General features: G+C 44.5%; 2 protein-coding genes across 3 annotated transcripts in view; one reads left to right on the top strand and one right to left on the bottom strand.

Annotated features, from left to right (window-relative positions):
* Positions 1-3,822: 3,822 nt before the first annotated feature.
* Positions 3,823-17,233, bottom strand: LOC139267163 (ankyrin repeat domain-containing protein 66). Its single transcript, XM_070885057.1, has 3 exons — positions 16,834-17,233; positions 7,494-7,722; positions 3,823-6,399 (listed from the first exon to the last, which is right to left on the bottom strand). Exons 1-3 carry the CDS (start codon positions 17,174-17,176, stop codon positions 6,180-6,182), a joined length of 792 nt encoding a protein of 263 aa, XP_070741158.1. The 5' UTR covers positions 17,177-17,233; the 3' UTR covers positions 3,823-6,179.
* Positions 16,984-17,982, top strand: part of pla2g7 (phospholipase A2, group VII (platelet-activating factor acetylhydrolase, plasma)) — a 242,266-nt gene continuing 241,267 nt past the window's right edge. For both annotated transcript variants that reach the window (XM_070885052.1, XM_070885053.1), the window contains exon 1: positions 16,984-17,279. The gene's annotated coding sequence lies outside the window, so the exon portion shown is untranslated. The remainder of the gene's footprint in view (positions 17,280-17,982) is intronic.

Genomic DNA, 17,982 nt, shown 5'->3' on the forward strand with positions numbered 1-17,982 from the left:
TCACAGGTGGGACAGATAGTCATTGAGGGAAGGGGTGGGTGGGACTGGTTTGCCGCACGCTCTTTCCACTGTCTGCGCTTGATTTCTGCATGCTCTCGGCGTTGAGATTTGAGGTGCTCAGCGCCCTCTTGGATGCACTTCCTCCACTTAGGGCAGTCTTGCGCCAGGGACCCCCAAGTGTCAGTGGGGATGTCGCATTTTATCAGGGAGGCTTTGAGGGTGTCCTTGTAACGTTTCCGCTGCCCACCTTTGGCTCGTTTGCCGTGAAGGAGCTCCGAATAGAGCACTTGCTTTGGGAGTCACGTGTCTAACATGCGAACTATGTGGTCTGCCCAGCGGAGCTGATCGAGTGTGGTCAGTGCTTCAATGCTGGGGATGTTAGCCTGGATGAGGATGCTGATATTGGTGCGCCTGTCCTCCCAGGGGATTTGTAGGATCTTGCGGAGACGTCGTTGGTGATATCTCTCCAGCGACTTGAGGTGCCTGCTGTACATGGTCCATGTCTGAGCCATACAGGAGGGTGGGTATTTCTACAGCCCTGTAGACCGTGAGCTTGGTGGCAGTTTTGAGGGCCTGGTCTTCAAACACTCTTTTCCTCAGGCGGCCGAAGGCTCCACTGGCACACTGGAGGCGGTGTTGGATCTCATCATCAATGCCTGCTCTTGTTGATAGGACGCTCCCGAGGTATGGGAAGTGGTCCACGGACTCCAGGGCCGCGCCGTGGATCTTGATGTCTGGGGGTAATGCTGTGTGGTGAGGATAGGCTGGTGGAGGACCTTTGTCTTATGGATGTTTAGCGTAAGGCCTATGCTTTTGTACGCCTCAGTAAATACGTCGACTATGTCCTGGAGTTCAGCCTCTGTATGTGCGCAGGCACAGGTGTCGTCCGCATACTGTAGCTCGACGACAGAGGCTGTGGTGGTCTTGGAGCTGGCCTGGAGACGGCGCAGGTTGAACAGGTTCCCACTGGTTCTGTAGATAGTTCCACTCCAGCGGGGAGCTTGTTGACTGTAAAGTGGAGCATGGCGGCGATACAAATTGAGTTAAAACATTTATCATGAATCCCTTCTGGATTTGGCTCCATTGTGGATATGTTTGTGAGTTATTATTGGTCCTAAATAAGTATGAGAAGGCATTTTTTTTTGGGGGGGGGGCGGAAAAAGAGTTCCCATACCTGTAGTTCTTGTGCAATCCTTCCCGCAGACTCTTGCTGAAGTTACAGCAGGAGTACATTACAACGGCCATGGATTTTGGGGGTGAAAGTAAATAGTGGCAATATAAATGGTATCATTTATGTGGACTTTCAGAAGGCTTTTGACAAAGTTCTACGTGAAAGATTTGTAATTAAACCAAACATCTCTGGAATCCAGGGAGAAATTTCGGACTTATAAGAACCTGGATGAAAATAGAAAACAGAGTATAACGAGACTGGGAGAAGCATTGAATGAAGTGCCACAATGGTCACTGCTTGGGCCCCTACTGTTTCTAATGTACATTAATGATCTGGATATGAAACTAATGTTACGCTGGTCAAATTTGTTGAAGACAAAAAATAGTGGAGACAGAGAGGGTAATTTGCTGTGGGGGTTCTCCCACTCATTTCCTGTACCTTTGGACAATTATAAAAGAAGTAGTCAGACAACAAAGTCATGAACTAAAAATTGTTTATTAACTTTAAAACCATTAAGTATGCAAATGATTAGTAGATAGGTTTGATTGACAAAATAAATAAGAGGTTGCAAAGCCAGTTCAGTTATGTCAGTAACATTCACTGTTTGCTAAGACCAGTAAATTGGTGAGATTAGACTCCTTAAATATCTGACAAGTTAATAGTATTAGAAAGCCAGCTTGCTGAATAGATTAAAGATATGTTTGTAGCTAGTAATGCTCCCAGAACTGATACGACCTTGTGAACTGATGTGGATGAACTGGTTGCCTCACCTTCCCAGTTGAGGTTGGCACTGGCCTTCGGAGATGTCAAAATCTCCATCTCTAGAGCTGTATTCTGATCCTCCTGGATCCATTGCTCCTTGGTAAATTCACCTCCTGTGCAGGTAGCTGTATCTGGATGAGCAGGCTTAAATCTCATCTTTCTGGAGCTGGGTTCCACCTGGTCTATCTGCTTACTTTCGCTACTTCATCACTCACTGGGAAAATGGTTTAAATAGAGGGAATTGCTGAGGGAAGTTTTTCAGTTGTCTGCGATTCCATTTATGAAGATCTCAGGTTATCAACAGGTAAAGCAACAAGAAAAAACTAGATTTCTTTTTCCTTTTTATAAAATATTTTAACAAAATGTGAAGAGAGAGATAGATGTATGCAGGTTTTCTGACAACCTTAGTAAGCATTTTAAAAATGCAAGTTAAACATTTGCAAAATTGTTACCACAAAATTGTGTAACTATGTTGACTAATTTACAATTAGTCTCAAACTGAGTAATATGTTATTCATTGCATAGTATCCTAACTTACCATTTTGTGAACTCACTGACATAAAATTAGCAGATCTGGAATGAGTGAGCTGTGTTGACTGATTCTATTTTACACTGGGAGGACAATGAGTACATGTGCTGGCTGGCAAAGAATGGAGTGCACTTGAAAACAGACTAGCTAATCTTCATCATTACAGTTATATTTCAGGTTGCATATACAGGAAATCATGTTAACCAACACCAGAAAATACAGATTAACTGATTACTCATCTCAATGTTGCTTGTGGGCCCCTGCTGCTACTTTGTACATAAATTAGATCAATTATGTTTCATCTGCTTATAATAAATCAGGGCAAAATGGCTGCTGCATTTGCCTAAAACAAGTGACTGCAATGCAATTTAAAGTAATTACTTGAATATGACACAATATATGCACAAGTGAGGGAAGTTTATAACAGATAAGAAAGTGCCGGGTGACCCATTTAACAGCAAATGAGCCTTTTACCATATAAAGCTAGATCGTTAGAAAGATACTTCATAATCTCAAAATATGTAGTTTAAGCAGGCAATTATGTAGAGAAGGGCTACTAGTGTTCAGAATTAACAACTTTATATGGCAGGTACTGCAATATAGTGGCTGTGGTACTGGACAAGTAACCTAGAAGTCAAGAGTTCAATTTACACACCACATAGCAGGGGAGGGGCTAGATTCCTACCAGTTAAGTGGCTCATGGGCTGCTTGACTCCTAATTTTTGCAGTTGTCTCAAAATGTCAGCATATATTCATGTTTTCCTTAAACAATGCACTGAGGAACTTACTGAGGCAGATCAATTAAGTTTCTGTGTGCTGCAGTCAGCAACATGAAAACTGCATTAGTTGAAGCAGGCAATTCAAGCAGCATTGTTTCATCCATAAAAATTCCACAGTCTGATTGGAATATAAAAGAGGGTATACTGTGATAAGGACCTACCAGGAGGTTTTTAAAAGCAATCCAGATAACATGCTCATTAATTTTTCCCCCTACTGTGTGAAGCAGCAACGTCTCTACTTGACTTCCGTTGCTATCTATTCGGACAAATTTGGGAACTCACCATGAACTTAAAACCACAGCTTGTCACTTCATGGCACAGCAATATGGAGGATCAACATGTTACAAACAACATCGGCTTTGACATTATGTATTTCTGATCGTAAGAGTGACAGCAACTTTTCTGTATTTGTTTTAATGAGCTGACAGAATGACAGGGCTGAGAAGAATTAAAAGCACGTCAGAAGCAGCAAAACAAAGTGTGAACAAAATACATTTAAGAAACAGAATAGAAAGCTCAAGTAAACAAGCAAAAACAAAACTCAAAACTTAAATTTTGAAAAGACAAGTCTCCCTCTGAACTGGTGAAATTATTTAACTTTTTTTAATTATCAACTATTTGTAACACAATTACAACAAAACTATTTAAATGGCACTTTTTAAATTGCAAAGAAATGGTACATAATCCAGAAATTTACAGAACCAAATATTTCTACATTGAGTATACATTTTCTGATGCATATTAATCTTCTCAGTTATAACATCAAACAGTATCTGACCACAGATGCCACAATCAGAGCACAGGAAGAGGCAATCATAGCTGCAAAATTAAAATTGAGTTTGCAACAAAAAAATTGAAACTTTCACCACTAAATAATTTGACTCCAAAATGTTTTGATTTTTAATATTTCAATTATTCCACTGGGGAAAATAAGAGAGAAAAGCAACAGAGTCAAACGGCAGTTAGTGACAACTCTTATGTCATACGCATTGCATCTAGAGTTATTTCACATATCTTTAAGCAAAGGTTACAGCTCAAGTTAAGTTGTGCCAGGGACATGACAGCACAATATACTGGAATACCAACTGACATTGCAAGAATGAGATGTGCACATTTGATGTTCCACAAAGTCAATATAAGTGGACTTTGTTTTGTAAAAGAAGGAAACTTACATGTGTGGAGTGTGAAATAGAGCAATCTGATGCTTCAGAGCAGCATAGTCTGGCAAGAACCACCAAACGGTGCACGATGAGGGGAAAGAAGTGTGAATCTTAGTTAAATCCATAGAGCGATTATGTGCACGAACATTTTTGTGTCCTTCTGCTCTTGCACACCATAGACTCTGCTCTTTTGCACCTGTGCGCTTGATCCGGTCGCGCATGCACAGTACGATGTATGAGGAAGCCGATGGTGGGGCTGCACCACTTTGCTGTGCATGGAGCTCGAGTCTGAGCCTGCTACTGGGGCTTCTGGGTTATCTATCGAAAATCAATCACTATAATGAAGGAGTCTCCAGGACTTTTGCCCAAAATATCGCTGTGATTATCTATACGAACATTTTCACGGCCTTCTGAGAGAGAGGAAATCAGAGGTGGGAGACTGGGGGAAAGAGAGAGAGAGAGAGAGACTGGGGGAGACAAAGAGAGAGAGAGAGACTGGGGGAGACAAAGAGAGAGAGAGAGAGAGAGAGAGAGAGAGAGAGAGCGGGGCAGAGAGTGGCGGTGAGAGCGAGACTGGGGCAGGTTAGGAACTCAGTGCCGGCGGGGGTAAGGTAAAAGAGGACAGTGAGCACAGTGGGGATGGTGGTAGAGCGTGATTCCAGGTCTAAAGAGGGGTGGGGAGGGTTTGAGAGCGAGAACGTGATCCAGATGGAAAGACGGATTACGTTCTTTCAACCCCACCCCCTTTACACCTGCACCACATTCTCCCTCTCCTCCCCCTACACCTGGTTGATTTCTCGGAAAGCTCGGTGCGTGTGTGGCAAGTGACATCATTGGACTGGACAAAATTCGTAAGTCACGACACCATCACTATTCACTTCATACCCAATAAACCTTTTAACAATTTGTCACACACAATGGCACATAATTGGCCGTGGGGGGGGGGGGGGGGGGGTGGCGGTGGCGGGTGTTTGGGGGATAAGGTCAGGAACTTGTAGGGGGGAGGTCATGAATCCATTGGGGACGGGGGGGGGATAGGGACAGAAGGTCAGGAACTCGGACAGGGGGAGGACAGGAACTCGGGGGCGGGGGGAGGAAGGTCAGGCACTTGGGCGGACGGCGAATGTCAGAAACTTGGTGGGGCGCGGGTGGGGGAAGATTAGAAACTTGGGCTGCGGGCGGGGGGAGAAGGTCAGGCACTTGGACGGCGGAGGATGGGGGCAGGAACTTATTTGGGGAGGTGGGAGGAGGTCTTATCTCATAAGAGTGAGCCCTGTCTGTTCCAAGTGGGCTCTGTTCTGTCTGGAGTCGGCAGACAGAATAGCTCGAATTACACTTTGTAAAGTCACTGATTACATAGGTGGAGAGGGTGTGGTTGAGCAGATCAGTGCCTACAGAAATGTCATGGTGGTGGCCATGAATATGGGTTGGGGATTTCACATGGAGGGAGGGATTAAGCAAGGACAGGAGGGTAGTGAACTTACGCCACAGTTACACAAAACTTTCCAGTAAATTCCAGGTCATTAAAGGCTGACTGATGCCATACCGTGGCAGTATTTACATAGTTATGGTACTGTTGTATAGCAATATTGTTTTTTTTCTGTAGGAGTACAAAACCACTTTGATCAATTTGTGACTTGGCAGTTGTTCACTCCAGAATAAACTATAAGTTTGTGCAACTTCAGATAGTAGAGTTACATGCTTAACTGGATTATGGTTGTAATTGACCCTGGAACTAATTTTATTTTGTTTTTTTTAGAAACACTGTTAATATTTGATCATTTTCCTTTCTGACTCACTGTATTGGGTCTCACTGTGCGGGGATAGTTTTTGTAGCTTTGGTGAACTCCACGTGTATTTTTACTCTCATTCTTGGCAGTATCCTTCCTTTCAGCCATTTCTCCCTCCTTCTGGTTTTTCCATTCTTCATCTGTGTCATCTAGTAAAATGCCTTTCATCTCAGCAACCCTCCTGTAATTGGAACACTCTTGCTCAGCACTGAAAATAAAAGGGAATTTAAAATTTCCGTATATTAATAACATAGATAATAATTAGTGCTAAATGCTTTAATCATTTGGGGAATTTTACAAACTATTTTTAAAAATATTATTCTAAAACATTACATTTACCATTTAAGTAGTTCAGTTTTGTGGACAATTTACTCTGTATCCATCTATATCCCATTAAAAAACCTTGCAGCTGCACACACTTCCTGTCTGCATAGCTTGACTTCCTATGATCATGTTTTTGTCACATTTTGTCAATATTTCCCCATCGTTATTAATTCTTATGTCCATATTCAAAATGGATTTGGATTCTGTAATCATTACTGTGATTGGAAATCTGACCACTGAGCTCACACAACTTGCTCAAAATACTTTCTAAAATATTTTTTCATCTGCCATCATCAAAACCATGTTCCCATTATCCACTGACATTCAATGGTTAATAAAATCTTATGATGGTGGGTTAGTGAATGGTGTAACATCCATTATCACAACAACAACTTTTATTTATATTGTGCCTTAAATGTACTAAAACATCCCAAGGCGCTTCACAGCAGTGTTACAAGACAAAAACAGATACATTTGACACCGAGCCACATAAGAAGAAATTACGGCAGATGACCAAAAACTTGGTTAAAGAGGTAGGTTTTAAGAAGCGTCTTAAAGGAGGAAAGAGAGGCGGAGAGGTTTAGGGAGGGAGTTCCAGAGCTTAGGGCCCAAACAGCTAAAGGCACAGTCACCGATGGTTGAGCAGTTATAATGAGGGATGTTCAGGAGGCCAGAATTTGACGAGCGCAGACATCTTGTGGGGTAGTGAGGCTGAAATAGATTAGAGATAGGGAGGGGCGAGGCCATGGAGAGATTTGTAAACAAGGATGAGAATTTTGAAATCGAGGTGTTGTTTAACTGGGAGTCAATGTAGGTCAGCGAGCACAGGGGTGAAGGGTGATCGTGACTTGGCGTGAGTTAGGACACGGGCTGCCGGGTTTTGGATGACCTCACGTTTACGTAGTGTAGAATGTGGGAGGCCAGCCAGGAGTAAGATAAACGTAGTAAGATCTATTTATAATGTATGCCACGACTTACATTTCAAGAAATTTGACACAGTCTTTCTGCCCATATATTTCTGCGATTCTTTTGGGGGAATCCCCATAGAGGTCTGCTTTGTCAACAGGAGCATGCAGTGAATGCAGCATTCGAAGGGCGGATAATTTTCCAGATTCTGCAGCAAAATGTGCTGGAGTCCATCCAGTGTCAGTTCGCAAGCAAGATCGGGACCCATTTACTATGAGGAGTTTAACCATGTCTGCTTTCCCTATCAGTAAAACAAAATAAGGTTACCATATTAAAGGTTCATTCTAAATTAAATATGTTCATCTACATAAAACCTGGTCCAAATTCTCCAAACAAATTCAACAGGCTGGATTTTCGGCTTTGCCAATTTCGCGGCGAAAACGGAGGCGGGAAATTTACCGCCCAATTAACGTTAGCGATTAATTGCTTAACTTTCGTCATTTGGGCTCTGCGCCAGGCGCAGCGTAAAGAGAGGCACTGAACTATTTTCACGGTGCAAAAACGGGAACCTCGCCAACTTTAGTGCGGGGCGGGAGGGCTCCGAGAGAGGCTTTGGGAGGGAAAACATTTTTTTTTTAAAAACCTTTAAAAAACATTGCCAACACCCTTATCTCACAACTCGCTGCAAAAAGATTAAAACAATAACATTTTTAACTTACCTTTTTTGCTGTTTTTCCAACTCACTGCCGCCAGCAGGGCTGCACCGCTGTTTTCCCTGGCAGTCATCGCGGGGCGCGTTTCGCAGCGGACGGGTTGGGTGTTTGTTGAGACTCGCAGCGATATCACAATGTGAGCCGTTGCACACCCTGTGCAGCTCTCCCCGGCGGTGCTTCTAAGTGCCGCCGCAAAAACTGACCTGAGGATCGCGACCGGGCGAAAAACAGCTGACCGCCCCATTTTTCGCTGCGGAGGGTCAAAATGTGGCAAAAACCCGATCGCAAACGACCCAAAAATCCAGCCCAACGATCGGTTTGAAGTTTTAAAACTGAAAAATACCTTTGTTTAATTTAACTGTGTCGGGCAATGAAAAGTGTTTGCTATCTTTAGATTCCTGGCAAAATAATTTTCAGAAAATAACTGATAATAGATTCCAAAAAGTATTTTTTATTTCAAAAAAAGTAATCTTAGATAAAAAGTGTTACAATGAAGTACTATACTATGTACTGTATGAACAATCACACGTACAAAAACAGTTTGTCAGTCTTACACCATATGCAAGTCAGTTTGTGAGTAAGAGAGGGAGAATTAAAACTGGAAGTGGAGAAACAAGGTTGGCAGTTAGAAAAAGAAAAGATCATATCCTCAAATTTCCAAAGTAGAAGAATATTGACTGGAAAAGTGCATGACAAGGGAGCACCCTTAGTGGCTCACAATGCTGCTACACTATGGTCTGGATTTTTGAAAATACGTAATTACGCCGCCAGCATCTGAAAGGAATGCAAACTTACCTGTGGGGTCTCTCCTTCGCGAACTTGCTGTTTCATGCTGCGTAGGAGAGTCCCCCATATGTGGAAGCGTACCTAGGATCACGCGGGCCGGTCTAGAATCAGGAAACAGAAGGTATCTCATTGAAACCCTCATTAAAAAAACCCTCATTACTAGAGTCTTCTGAGATTTAATGTGCATAAATAGCTATACTTTCAGTACAGATTTTTTTTAAAGTTTATGCTCCACATAGATACAAAACAAAAATAAATCCATCATTGTAGAAACCACTTCCTCAGAACTTTTCATGGACAATAAACACTTTCCATATCCAAAATCCTAAAATGCTTTAGTTTCCGGCCTCAAAAGTTTTTTTTTAAATTACTTGGATTTGTCAGGAGGTATCCCCTTACGCTGGTGCAAACAGGCCCTGCGCCTGTTTGCACCAGCCGTAAAATTTTCAGACATAATTGCTGGGCAGATTCGCCCACATCTGCGCCAGCAATTAGGATTTTCTCGTCAGTGCAGATCATCCGTCAAGCTCGGGAATTAGCGCATGCAGAACTTGCAGTCCATTTCAAACCCACCGCAAATTTATGGTTTGTCCTGCAATTACCTACATGATGGGGAAGAAATTGAAAGTCTGCCAAAACGGGTCTCACCTACCGCTGTTGCAGTGTTTTTTCCGCCGCTGTGAATGAGGTTGTTGTTATGTATCTGCTCTTGTATATACTCTGTACAGCCACCAGAGGGCTCATTCGCTGGAGTCCCAAGGGATCTCATAATCCCTTGGGAGCACAGGTATTTAAGAGTGCTTCACAGGTTGGAGAGGCACTCTGGAGACCTGCAATAAAAGACCTAGGTCACACATTACTTTGAGCTCACAGTGTTCAGTCTGTCTCTTTCTCCAGACACTACAGTTGTCGCCTGCACGAAATTCAGCTCCTTGGCAATTTTCTGGGAGCTGGCCGGAATCCGGTCATAATGGGGGCGGAGGTGCGACGGTGAGCACTCTAGAGGAACGGAAGTGGAGGCGGGGCAGAAGTGGAGGCGGGAATAGTCTCCGCTGCTGTCAGTCATCAGCCTGGCGCTGACATCATGACGCATATGTGTAACCACATCTCTCCCCTTCACTCAAAGGGGAGAGCCTTTGCCATTTTAAAACTTCGGTCCACTGGACCACCAGGAAGGGTTTTGGCCAGGTCAGTGGACCTGGCACCCAAGAGGGGGTGGCGGGCTGCCTGTTGGTGGCCCGGCTCAACCCGGGGGCACAATTGTCGGTCCTGGCAGTCCTAGGGAGTGTGTTTGCTGGGGGGGGGGGGGTTAAACTAATATGGCAGGGGGATGGGAACCTATGCAGGGAGACAGAGGAAAGTAGAATGGGGGCAGAAGCAAAAGATAGAAAGAGGAAAAGTAAAAGTGGAGGGCAGAGAAACCTAAGGCAAAAAGCAAAAAGGGCTACATTACAGCAAAATTCTAAAGCGGCAAAGGCGGTTAAAAAGACAAGTCTGAAGGCTCTGTGCCTCAATGCGAGGAGTATTCGCAATAAGGTAGACAAATTAACTGCACAGATAGCAGTTAACGGATACGATGTAATTGGCATCACGGAAACATGGCTCCAGGGTGACCAAGGCTGGGAACTCAATATCCAGGGGTATTCAACAGTTAGGAAGGATAGAGAGAAAGGAAAAGGAGGTGGGGTGGCATTGCTGGTTAAAGAGGAAATTAATGCAATAGTAAGGAAGGACATTAGCTTGGATGATGTGGAATCGGTATGGGTGGAGCTACGGAATACCAAAGAGCAACAAACGCTGGTGGGACTTATGTACAGACCACCAACAGCAGTAGTGAGGTTGGGGCAGCATCAAACAAGAAATAAGGCATGTGTGCAATAAAGCTACTGCAGTTATCAAGGGTGACTTTAATCTACATATTGATTGGGCTAACCAAACTGGTAGCAATGCAGTGGAGGAGGATTTCCTGGAGTGTATTAGGGATGGTTTTCTAGACCAATATGTCGAGGAGCCAACTAGAGAGTTGGCCATCCTAGACTGGGTGATGTGTAATGAGAAAGGACTAATTAGCAATCTTGTTGTGCGAGGCCTCTTGGGGAAGAGTGACCATAATATGGTAGAATTCTTTATTAAGATGGAGAGTGACACAGTTAATTCAGAGACTAGGGTCCTGAACTTAAGGAAAGATAACTTCGATGGTATGAGACGTGAATTGGCTCGAATAGACTGGCAGAGGATACTTAAAGGGTTGACGGTGGATAGGCAATGGAAACATTTAAAGATCACATGGATGAACTTCAACAATTGTACGTCCCTGTCTGGAGTAAAAATAAAACAGGGAAAGTGGCTCAACCGTGGCTAACAAGGGAAATTAAGGATAGTGTTAAATCCAAGGAAGAGGCATATAAATTGGTCAGAAAAAGCAACAAACCTGAGGACTTGGAGAAATTTATAATTCAGCAGAGGAGTACAAAGGGTTTAATTAGGAGGGGGAAAATAGAGTATGAGAGGAAGCTTGCTTGGAACATAAAAACTGATTGCAAAAGCTTCCATAGATATGTGAAGAGAAAAAGATTAGTGAAGACAATCGTAGGTCTCTTGCAGTCAGATTCAGGTGAATTTATAATGGTGAACAAAGAAATGGCAGACCAGTTAAACAAATACTTTGGTTCTGCCTTCACGAAGGAAGACACAAATAAAACTTCCAGAAATATTAAGGGACCGATGGTCTAGTGAGAAGGAAGAACTGAAGGAAATCCTTATTAGGCGGAAAACTTGTTAGGGAAATTGATGGGATTGAAGGCTGATAAATCCCCGGGGCCTGATAAGTACTCTGGGATGCAGGCTAAGGAAGTAGCCCTAGAAATAGCGGATGCATTGGTGATCATTTTCCAACAGTCTATCGAATCTGGATCGGTTCCTATGGACTGGAGGGTAGCTAATATAACACCACTTTTTAAGAAGGGAAACATAGAAACATAGAAAAATAGGTGCAGGAGTAGGCCATTCGGCCCTTCTAGCCTGCACCGCCATTCAATGAGTTCATGGCTGAACATTCAACTTCAGTACCCCATTCCTGCTTTCTCGCCATACCCCTTGATCCCCCTAGCAGTAAGGACCTCATCTAACTCCTTTTTGAATATATTTAGTGAATTGGCCTCAACAACTTTCTGTGGTAGAGAATTCCACAGGTTCACCACTCTCTGGGTGAAGAAGTTCCTCCGCATCTCGGTCCTAAATGGCTTACCCCTTATCCTTAGACTGTGACCCCTGGTTCTGGACTTCCCCAACATTGGGAACATTCTTCCTGCATCTAACCTGTCTAACCCCGTCAGAATTTTATATGTTTCTATGAGGTCCCCTCTCATTCTTCTGAACTCCAGTGAATACAAGCCCAGTTGATCCAGTCTTTCTTGATAGGAGAGAGAAGGCGGGTAATTATAGACCGGTTAGCCTGACATCACTAATGGGGAAAATGTTGGAATCAATTATTAAAGATGAAATAGTAGCACATTTGGAAAGCAGTGACGGGATCGGTCCAAGTCAGCATGGATTTATGAAAGGGAAATCCTGCTTGACAAATCTTCTAGAATTTTTTGAGGATGTAACTAGATTGGACAAGGGAGAACTAGTGGACGTGATGTATTTCGACTTTCAAAAGGCTTTTGACAAGGTCCCACACAAGAGATTGGTGTACAAAATTAAAGCACATGGTATTGGGGGTAATGTACTGAAGTGGATAGAGAACTGGTTGGCAGACAGGAAGCAGAGAGTCGGGATAAACGGGTCCTTTTCAGAATGGCAGGCAGTGACTAGTGGGGTGCCGCAGGGCTCAGTGCTGGGACCCCAACTGTTTACAAAAGACATTAATGATTTGGATGAGGGAATTGAGTGTAATATCTATAAGTTTGCAGATGACACTAAACTGGATGGTGATGTGAGCTGTGAGGAGGACGCTAAGAGCCTGCAGGGTGATTTGAATAGGTTAGGTTGAGTGGGCAAATGCATGGCAGATGCAGTATAATGTGGATAAATGTGAGATTATCCACTTTGGTGGCAAAAACACGAAGGCAGAATATTATCTGAATGGCAGCAGATTAGGAAAAGGAGAGGTGCAACGAGACCTGGGTGCCATGGTTCATCAGTCATTGAAAGTTGGCATGCAGGTACAGCAGGCGGTGAAGAAGGCAAATGGTATGTTGGCCTTCATGGCTAGGGGATTTGAGTATGGGAGCAGGAAGGTCTTAATGCAGTTGTACAGGGCCTTAGTGAGGCCTCACCTGGAATATTGTGTTCAGTTTTGGAATATGTCAGTCCAGCCATCCCTGGAATCAGTCTGGTAAACCGTCCCTGCACTCCCTCAATAGCAAGAATGTCCTTCCTCAGATTAGGAGACCAAAACTGAACACAATATTCCAGGTGAGGCCTCACCAAGGCCCTGTACAATTGCAGTAAGACCTCCCTGTTCCTATACTCAAATCCCCTAGCTATGAAAGCCAACATGCCATTTGCCTTCTTCCTCACATTTATCCACATTATACTGAATCTGCCATGCATTTGCCCACTCACCTAACTTGTCCAAATCACCTTGCAGCCTCTTATCATCCTCCTCACAGCTCACACCACCCTCCAGTTTAGTGTCATCTGCAAACTTGGAGATATTACACCCAATTCCTTCATCCAAATCATTAGTGTATATTGTAAAGAGCTGGTGTCCCAGCACTGAGCCCTGCAGCACTCCACTAGTCACTGCCTCCCATTCCGAAAAGGACCCGTTGATCCCAACTCTCTGCTTCCTGTCTGCCAACCAATTCTCTATCCACGCCAGTACATTACCCCCAATACCATGTGCTTTGATTTTGCACACCAATCTCTTATGTGGGACCTTGTCAAAGGCCTTCTGTAAGTCCAAATACACCACATCCACTGGTTCTCTCTTGTCCACTCTACTTGTTACATCCTCAAAAAATTCCAGAAGATTTGTCAAGCAGGATTTCCCTTTCATAAATCTATGCTGACTTGGACCAATCCTGTCACTGCTTTCCAAATGCACTGCTATTTCATCCTTAATAATTGATTCCAACATTTTCCCTACTACTGATGTCAGGCTATAATTACCCGTTTTCTCTCTTCCTCCTTTTTTAAAAAGTGGTGTTACATTAGCTACCCTCCAGTCCATGGGAACTGATCTAGAGTCGATAGACTGTTGGAAAATGATCACCAATGCATCCACTATTTCTCGGGCCACTTCCTTAAGTACTCTGGGATGCAGACAATCAGACCCCGAGAATTTATCGGCCTTTAATCCCATCAATTTCCCCAATACAATTTCCCGCCTAATAAGGATATCCTTCAGTTCCTCCATCTCACTAGACCCTCGGTCCCCTAGTACATCCAGAAGGTTATTTGTGTCTTCCTTCGTGAATACAGAACCAAAGTATTTGTTCAATTGGTCTGCCATTTCTTTGTTCCCCATTATAATTCACACGAGTCCAACTGCAAGGGACCTACGTTTGTCTTCACTAATCTTTTTCTCTTCACATATCTATAGAAGCTTTTTCAGTCAGATTTTATGTTCCTGGCAAGCTTCCTCTCGTACTCTATTTTCCCCCTCCTAATGAAACCCTTTGTCCTCCTCTGCTGAATTCTAAATTTCTCCCAGTCCTTAGGTTTGCTGCTTTTTCTGGCCAATTTATATGACTCTTCCTTGGATCTGACACTATCCTTAATTTCCCTTGTTAGCCACGTTTGAGCCACCTTCCCTCTTTTACTTTTACACCAGACAGGGATGTACAATTGTTGAAATTCATCCATGTGATCTATAAATGTTTGCCATTGCCTATCCACCGTCAACCCTTTAAGTATCCTTTGCCAGTCTATTCTAGCCAATTCACGCCTCATATCGTCGAGGTTACCTTTCCTTAAGTTCAGGACCCTAGTTTCTGAATTAACTGTGTCACTCTCCATCTTAATAAAGAATTCTACCACATTATGGTCACTCTTCCCCAAGGGGCCTCGCACAACAAGATTGCTAATTAGTCCCTTCTCATTACACATCACTCAGTCTAGGATGGCCAGCTCTCTAGTTGGTTCCTCGACATATTGGTCAAGAAAACCATCCCTAATACACTCCAGGAAATCCTCTTCCACCGCATTGCTACCAGTTTGGTTAGCCCAATCTATATGTAAATTAAAGTCGCTTATGATAACTGCTGTACCTTTATTGCACAAATGCCTTATTTCTTGTTTGATGCTGTCCCAACCTCACTACTACTGTTTGGTGCTCTGTGCACAACTCCCACCAGCGTTTGTTGCTCTTTGGTATTCCGTAGCTCCATCCATACCGATTCCACATCATCCAAGTCAATGTCCTTCCTTACTATTGCATTAATTTCCTCTTTAACCAGCAGTGCCACCCTGCCTCCTTTTCCTTTCTGTCTATCCTTCCTGAATGTTGAATACCCCTGGATGTTGAGTTCCCAGCCTTGGTCACCCTGGAGCCATGTCTCCGTGATGCCAATTACATCATATCCATTAACTGCTATCTGCGCAGTTAATTCGTCCACCTTATTCCGAATACTCCTTGCATTGAGGCACAGAGCCTTCAGGCTTGTTTTTTTAAACACACTTTGCCCCTTTAGAATTCTGCTTTAATGTGGCCCTTTTTGTTTTTTGCCTTGGGTTTCTCTGCCCTCCACTTTTACTGTACTCCTTTTTATCTTGTCTCTGTCTCCCTTTTATTTCCCTCTGCCTCCCTGCATAGGTTCCCATCCCCCTGCCATGTAAGCAACTCCTCCCCAACAGCACTAGCAAACACTCCCCCTAGGACATTGGTTCCGGTCCTGCCCAGGTGCAGACTGTCCGGTTTGTACTGGTCCCACCTCCCCCAGAATGGTCTACTCCTGCACCTATTTTCTATGTTTCTATGTCTGCTGACAAAATAAATATGGCAGCCGTGGCAGTGCGCCCGCCCCTTGAATGAGCGCTGCACAGCCATGCCGCACACACTGAAAACACAGTGCACCGACAGAAAAATCTGTCGGGGGCACCATGTGGCAGGACTAAGAGTTTTGCAGGTGAAGGTGCGCGAGATCGGCGATGCGCGCTTTGATTACACACTTAGGAGGGGTTAGCAGCAGCGGAGCAGAAGTGGGAACCGCCGAGAAAACCCCCGAGGTGAATTTCGCTAGCGGCGGCCATTCGATTCCGCCACTTGGTCGCCTCTTTCCGGCGGTAAGAGGCCTTTCAAGAAGCTGAATTTCGGCCGATTAATTCCTAACTTGAGTCGAATGTCGAATGGGAAGCTGTAGACCTTTTGCAAGGCACTTTATACTGAGGTTTTGTCCCAGCTACAACTATTTTGTAGAAAACAAATAATCAAATGCCCCCTGATTAAAGCCGGCTGCGGGGGGTGCACACTCCAAAAACTTTTCAAGTGCCCCTTTTTTTTGTTTTTTTCTTTTTTTGAGGGCACTAAGACACAAATTATACAAGTGCCCCCTGGCTAAAGAAGGGGGGGGGGCACTAAAACCAACAACTTAAACAAATTAAACTTTACACATTAAAATCAAATTAAAATTTGGTTGCCAGGGATGATGATGCACTCCAGTCGCTCCGGCGCCCACCTCTCGCAGAAGGCCGCGAGCGTACTGGTGGACACCGCGTGCTCCATCTCCAGGGACACCCTGGCTCGGATGTTGTCCCTGCTCCAGCTTGAATAAGTGTTCAGTTCTGGTCGCTAAGGAACAAGAGAAACATCTCGAGCTAGGAAGTAATGCAGAGAAGGGCCATGGGTAATCCCTGGTGTCAGAGGATAGAGTTAAGAGAAAAAGTTGGAAATACTTTTCCGAAGGGGAGGCGTCTGGGCGAGGGCTTAAGGTTGCTTGGGGGTGAAGCAGGCTCTGCCGTCTGACCTTTCGCCGCCGCCCAGTGGAGCGGGGTGCGGTGGCTCCAGTCCGGGTCCTTCATGTTGGGGTTGCACGACCCTTTGGTCACAATCTCCTCCACCAGCTCAGCGTCGCCAGCGGCCGCCGCCTCGTGCAGCTCCCACATTCCCAGCAGCCAGCCCGCGTTACCGGGGCAACGCGCCCACAGTCCTGGGCCCCAGCCTGCGGCACCGCACACACAGGCTGCCAATCGCCTCTGTGGGAGCGAGGGGTGGGGCCCACGGGAAAGCGGGCCCGCCGGGCGAGGCGGGTGAAATAAAAGTGAGTGAACCGAGTGAGCAAAATGAAGGGGAAAGAGGAAAGGATTCATGTCAACCGAGAATGACCCGGGCCAAGAGCGTGCGAGGAGCGCGGTTGGCGCCGCACTCGGGCTAATGTCAGCTAGCTGTTGTTGAAACGCTCAATCAGACCAGGTCAGTTCTTAAAGGCATTTTTATTATTTATGATTATTTTGGGGGGGGTTGATGTATGCAGGTCAACCCACCACAAATATATCTAAGGACTTAATTATATCAAATTCAATATTTCTAATGCTAATTAATACTGAGCCAAGTAGAAAAGGTTCTTACAATTTCACAATCAAAATTATGAATATATTGTCAGCATCAAGAACTGTTGAGCCATATAGATGTGAGTTAGGTGCAGTCCAGTGACCCGCGCTATATTTCCTTCAATGGCTTGAATTCACTTACGGTAGTGAAGGGTATTATAGTTGAAGCTAAATTCTCTAATACTTGACCTCTCTCCTCTGAGTCTGTTATGTATGCAAACCTCACCAGGGGGCACACATGTGGGAGACCCAAGGGTCACCTGTGCACCCTGGGCAAGCAGGTATAAAAGGCAATCCACCATGCTGCTTCCTCACTTTGGAGTTACATTAAAGAGACCAAGGTCACAATGGTTTGAGCTTCCGACACAGTCTTGTGGAGTTATTCTGAACACAATAATTGGCGACGAGTTACAGATCACGAACTTTCACGCGGTAATGGCTGCCGTTGGTATTCTTGAAAGATTTGTTGAGGGTGATGATTGGAAAGCCTTCGTTGAGCATCTCGACCAGTACTTCGTGACCAACGAGCTGGAAACGGCTGAGACGGCGGTCAAATGCAGGGCGAT

This window comes from Pristiophorus japonicus, chromosome 7 (assembly GCF_044704955.1).
Source record: "Pristiophorus japonicus isolate sPriJap1 chromosome 7, sPriJap1.hap1, whole genome shotgun sequence".
Lineage (NCBI taxonomy): Eukaryota > Metazoa > Chordata > Chondrichthyes > Pristiophoridae > Pristiophorus > Pristiophorus japonicus.

Bases quoted from the DNA above. Each gene is read 5' to 3' on its own strand.
- LOC139267163 (XM_070885057.1), bottom strand. From the start codon at position 17,176: ATGAATCCTTTCCTCTTTCCCCTTCATTTTGCTCACTCGGTTCACTCA. The intron at 7,723-16,833 runs GTCAGACGGCAG...TTTTACTGATAG, and splicing joins CCACTGGGCGGCGGCGAAAG to GGAAAGCAGACATGGTTAAA. The intron at 6,400-7,493 runs GTAAGTCGTGGC...TTTTATTTTCAG, and splicing joins TGTGTCAAATTTCTTGAAAT to TGCTGAGCAAGAGTGTTCCA.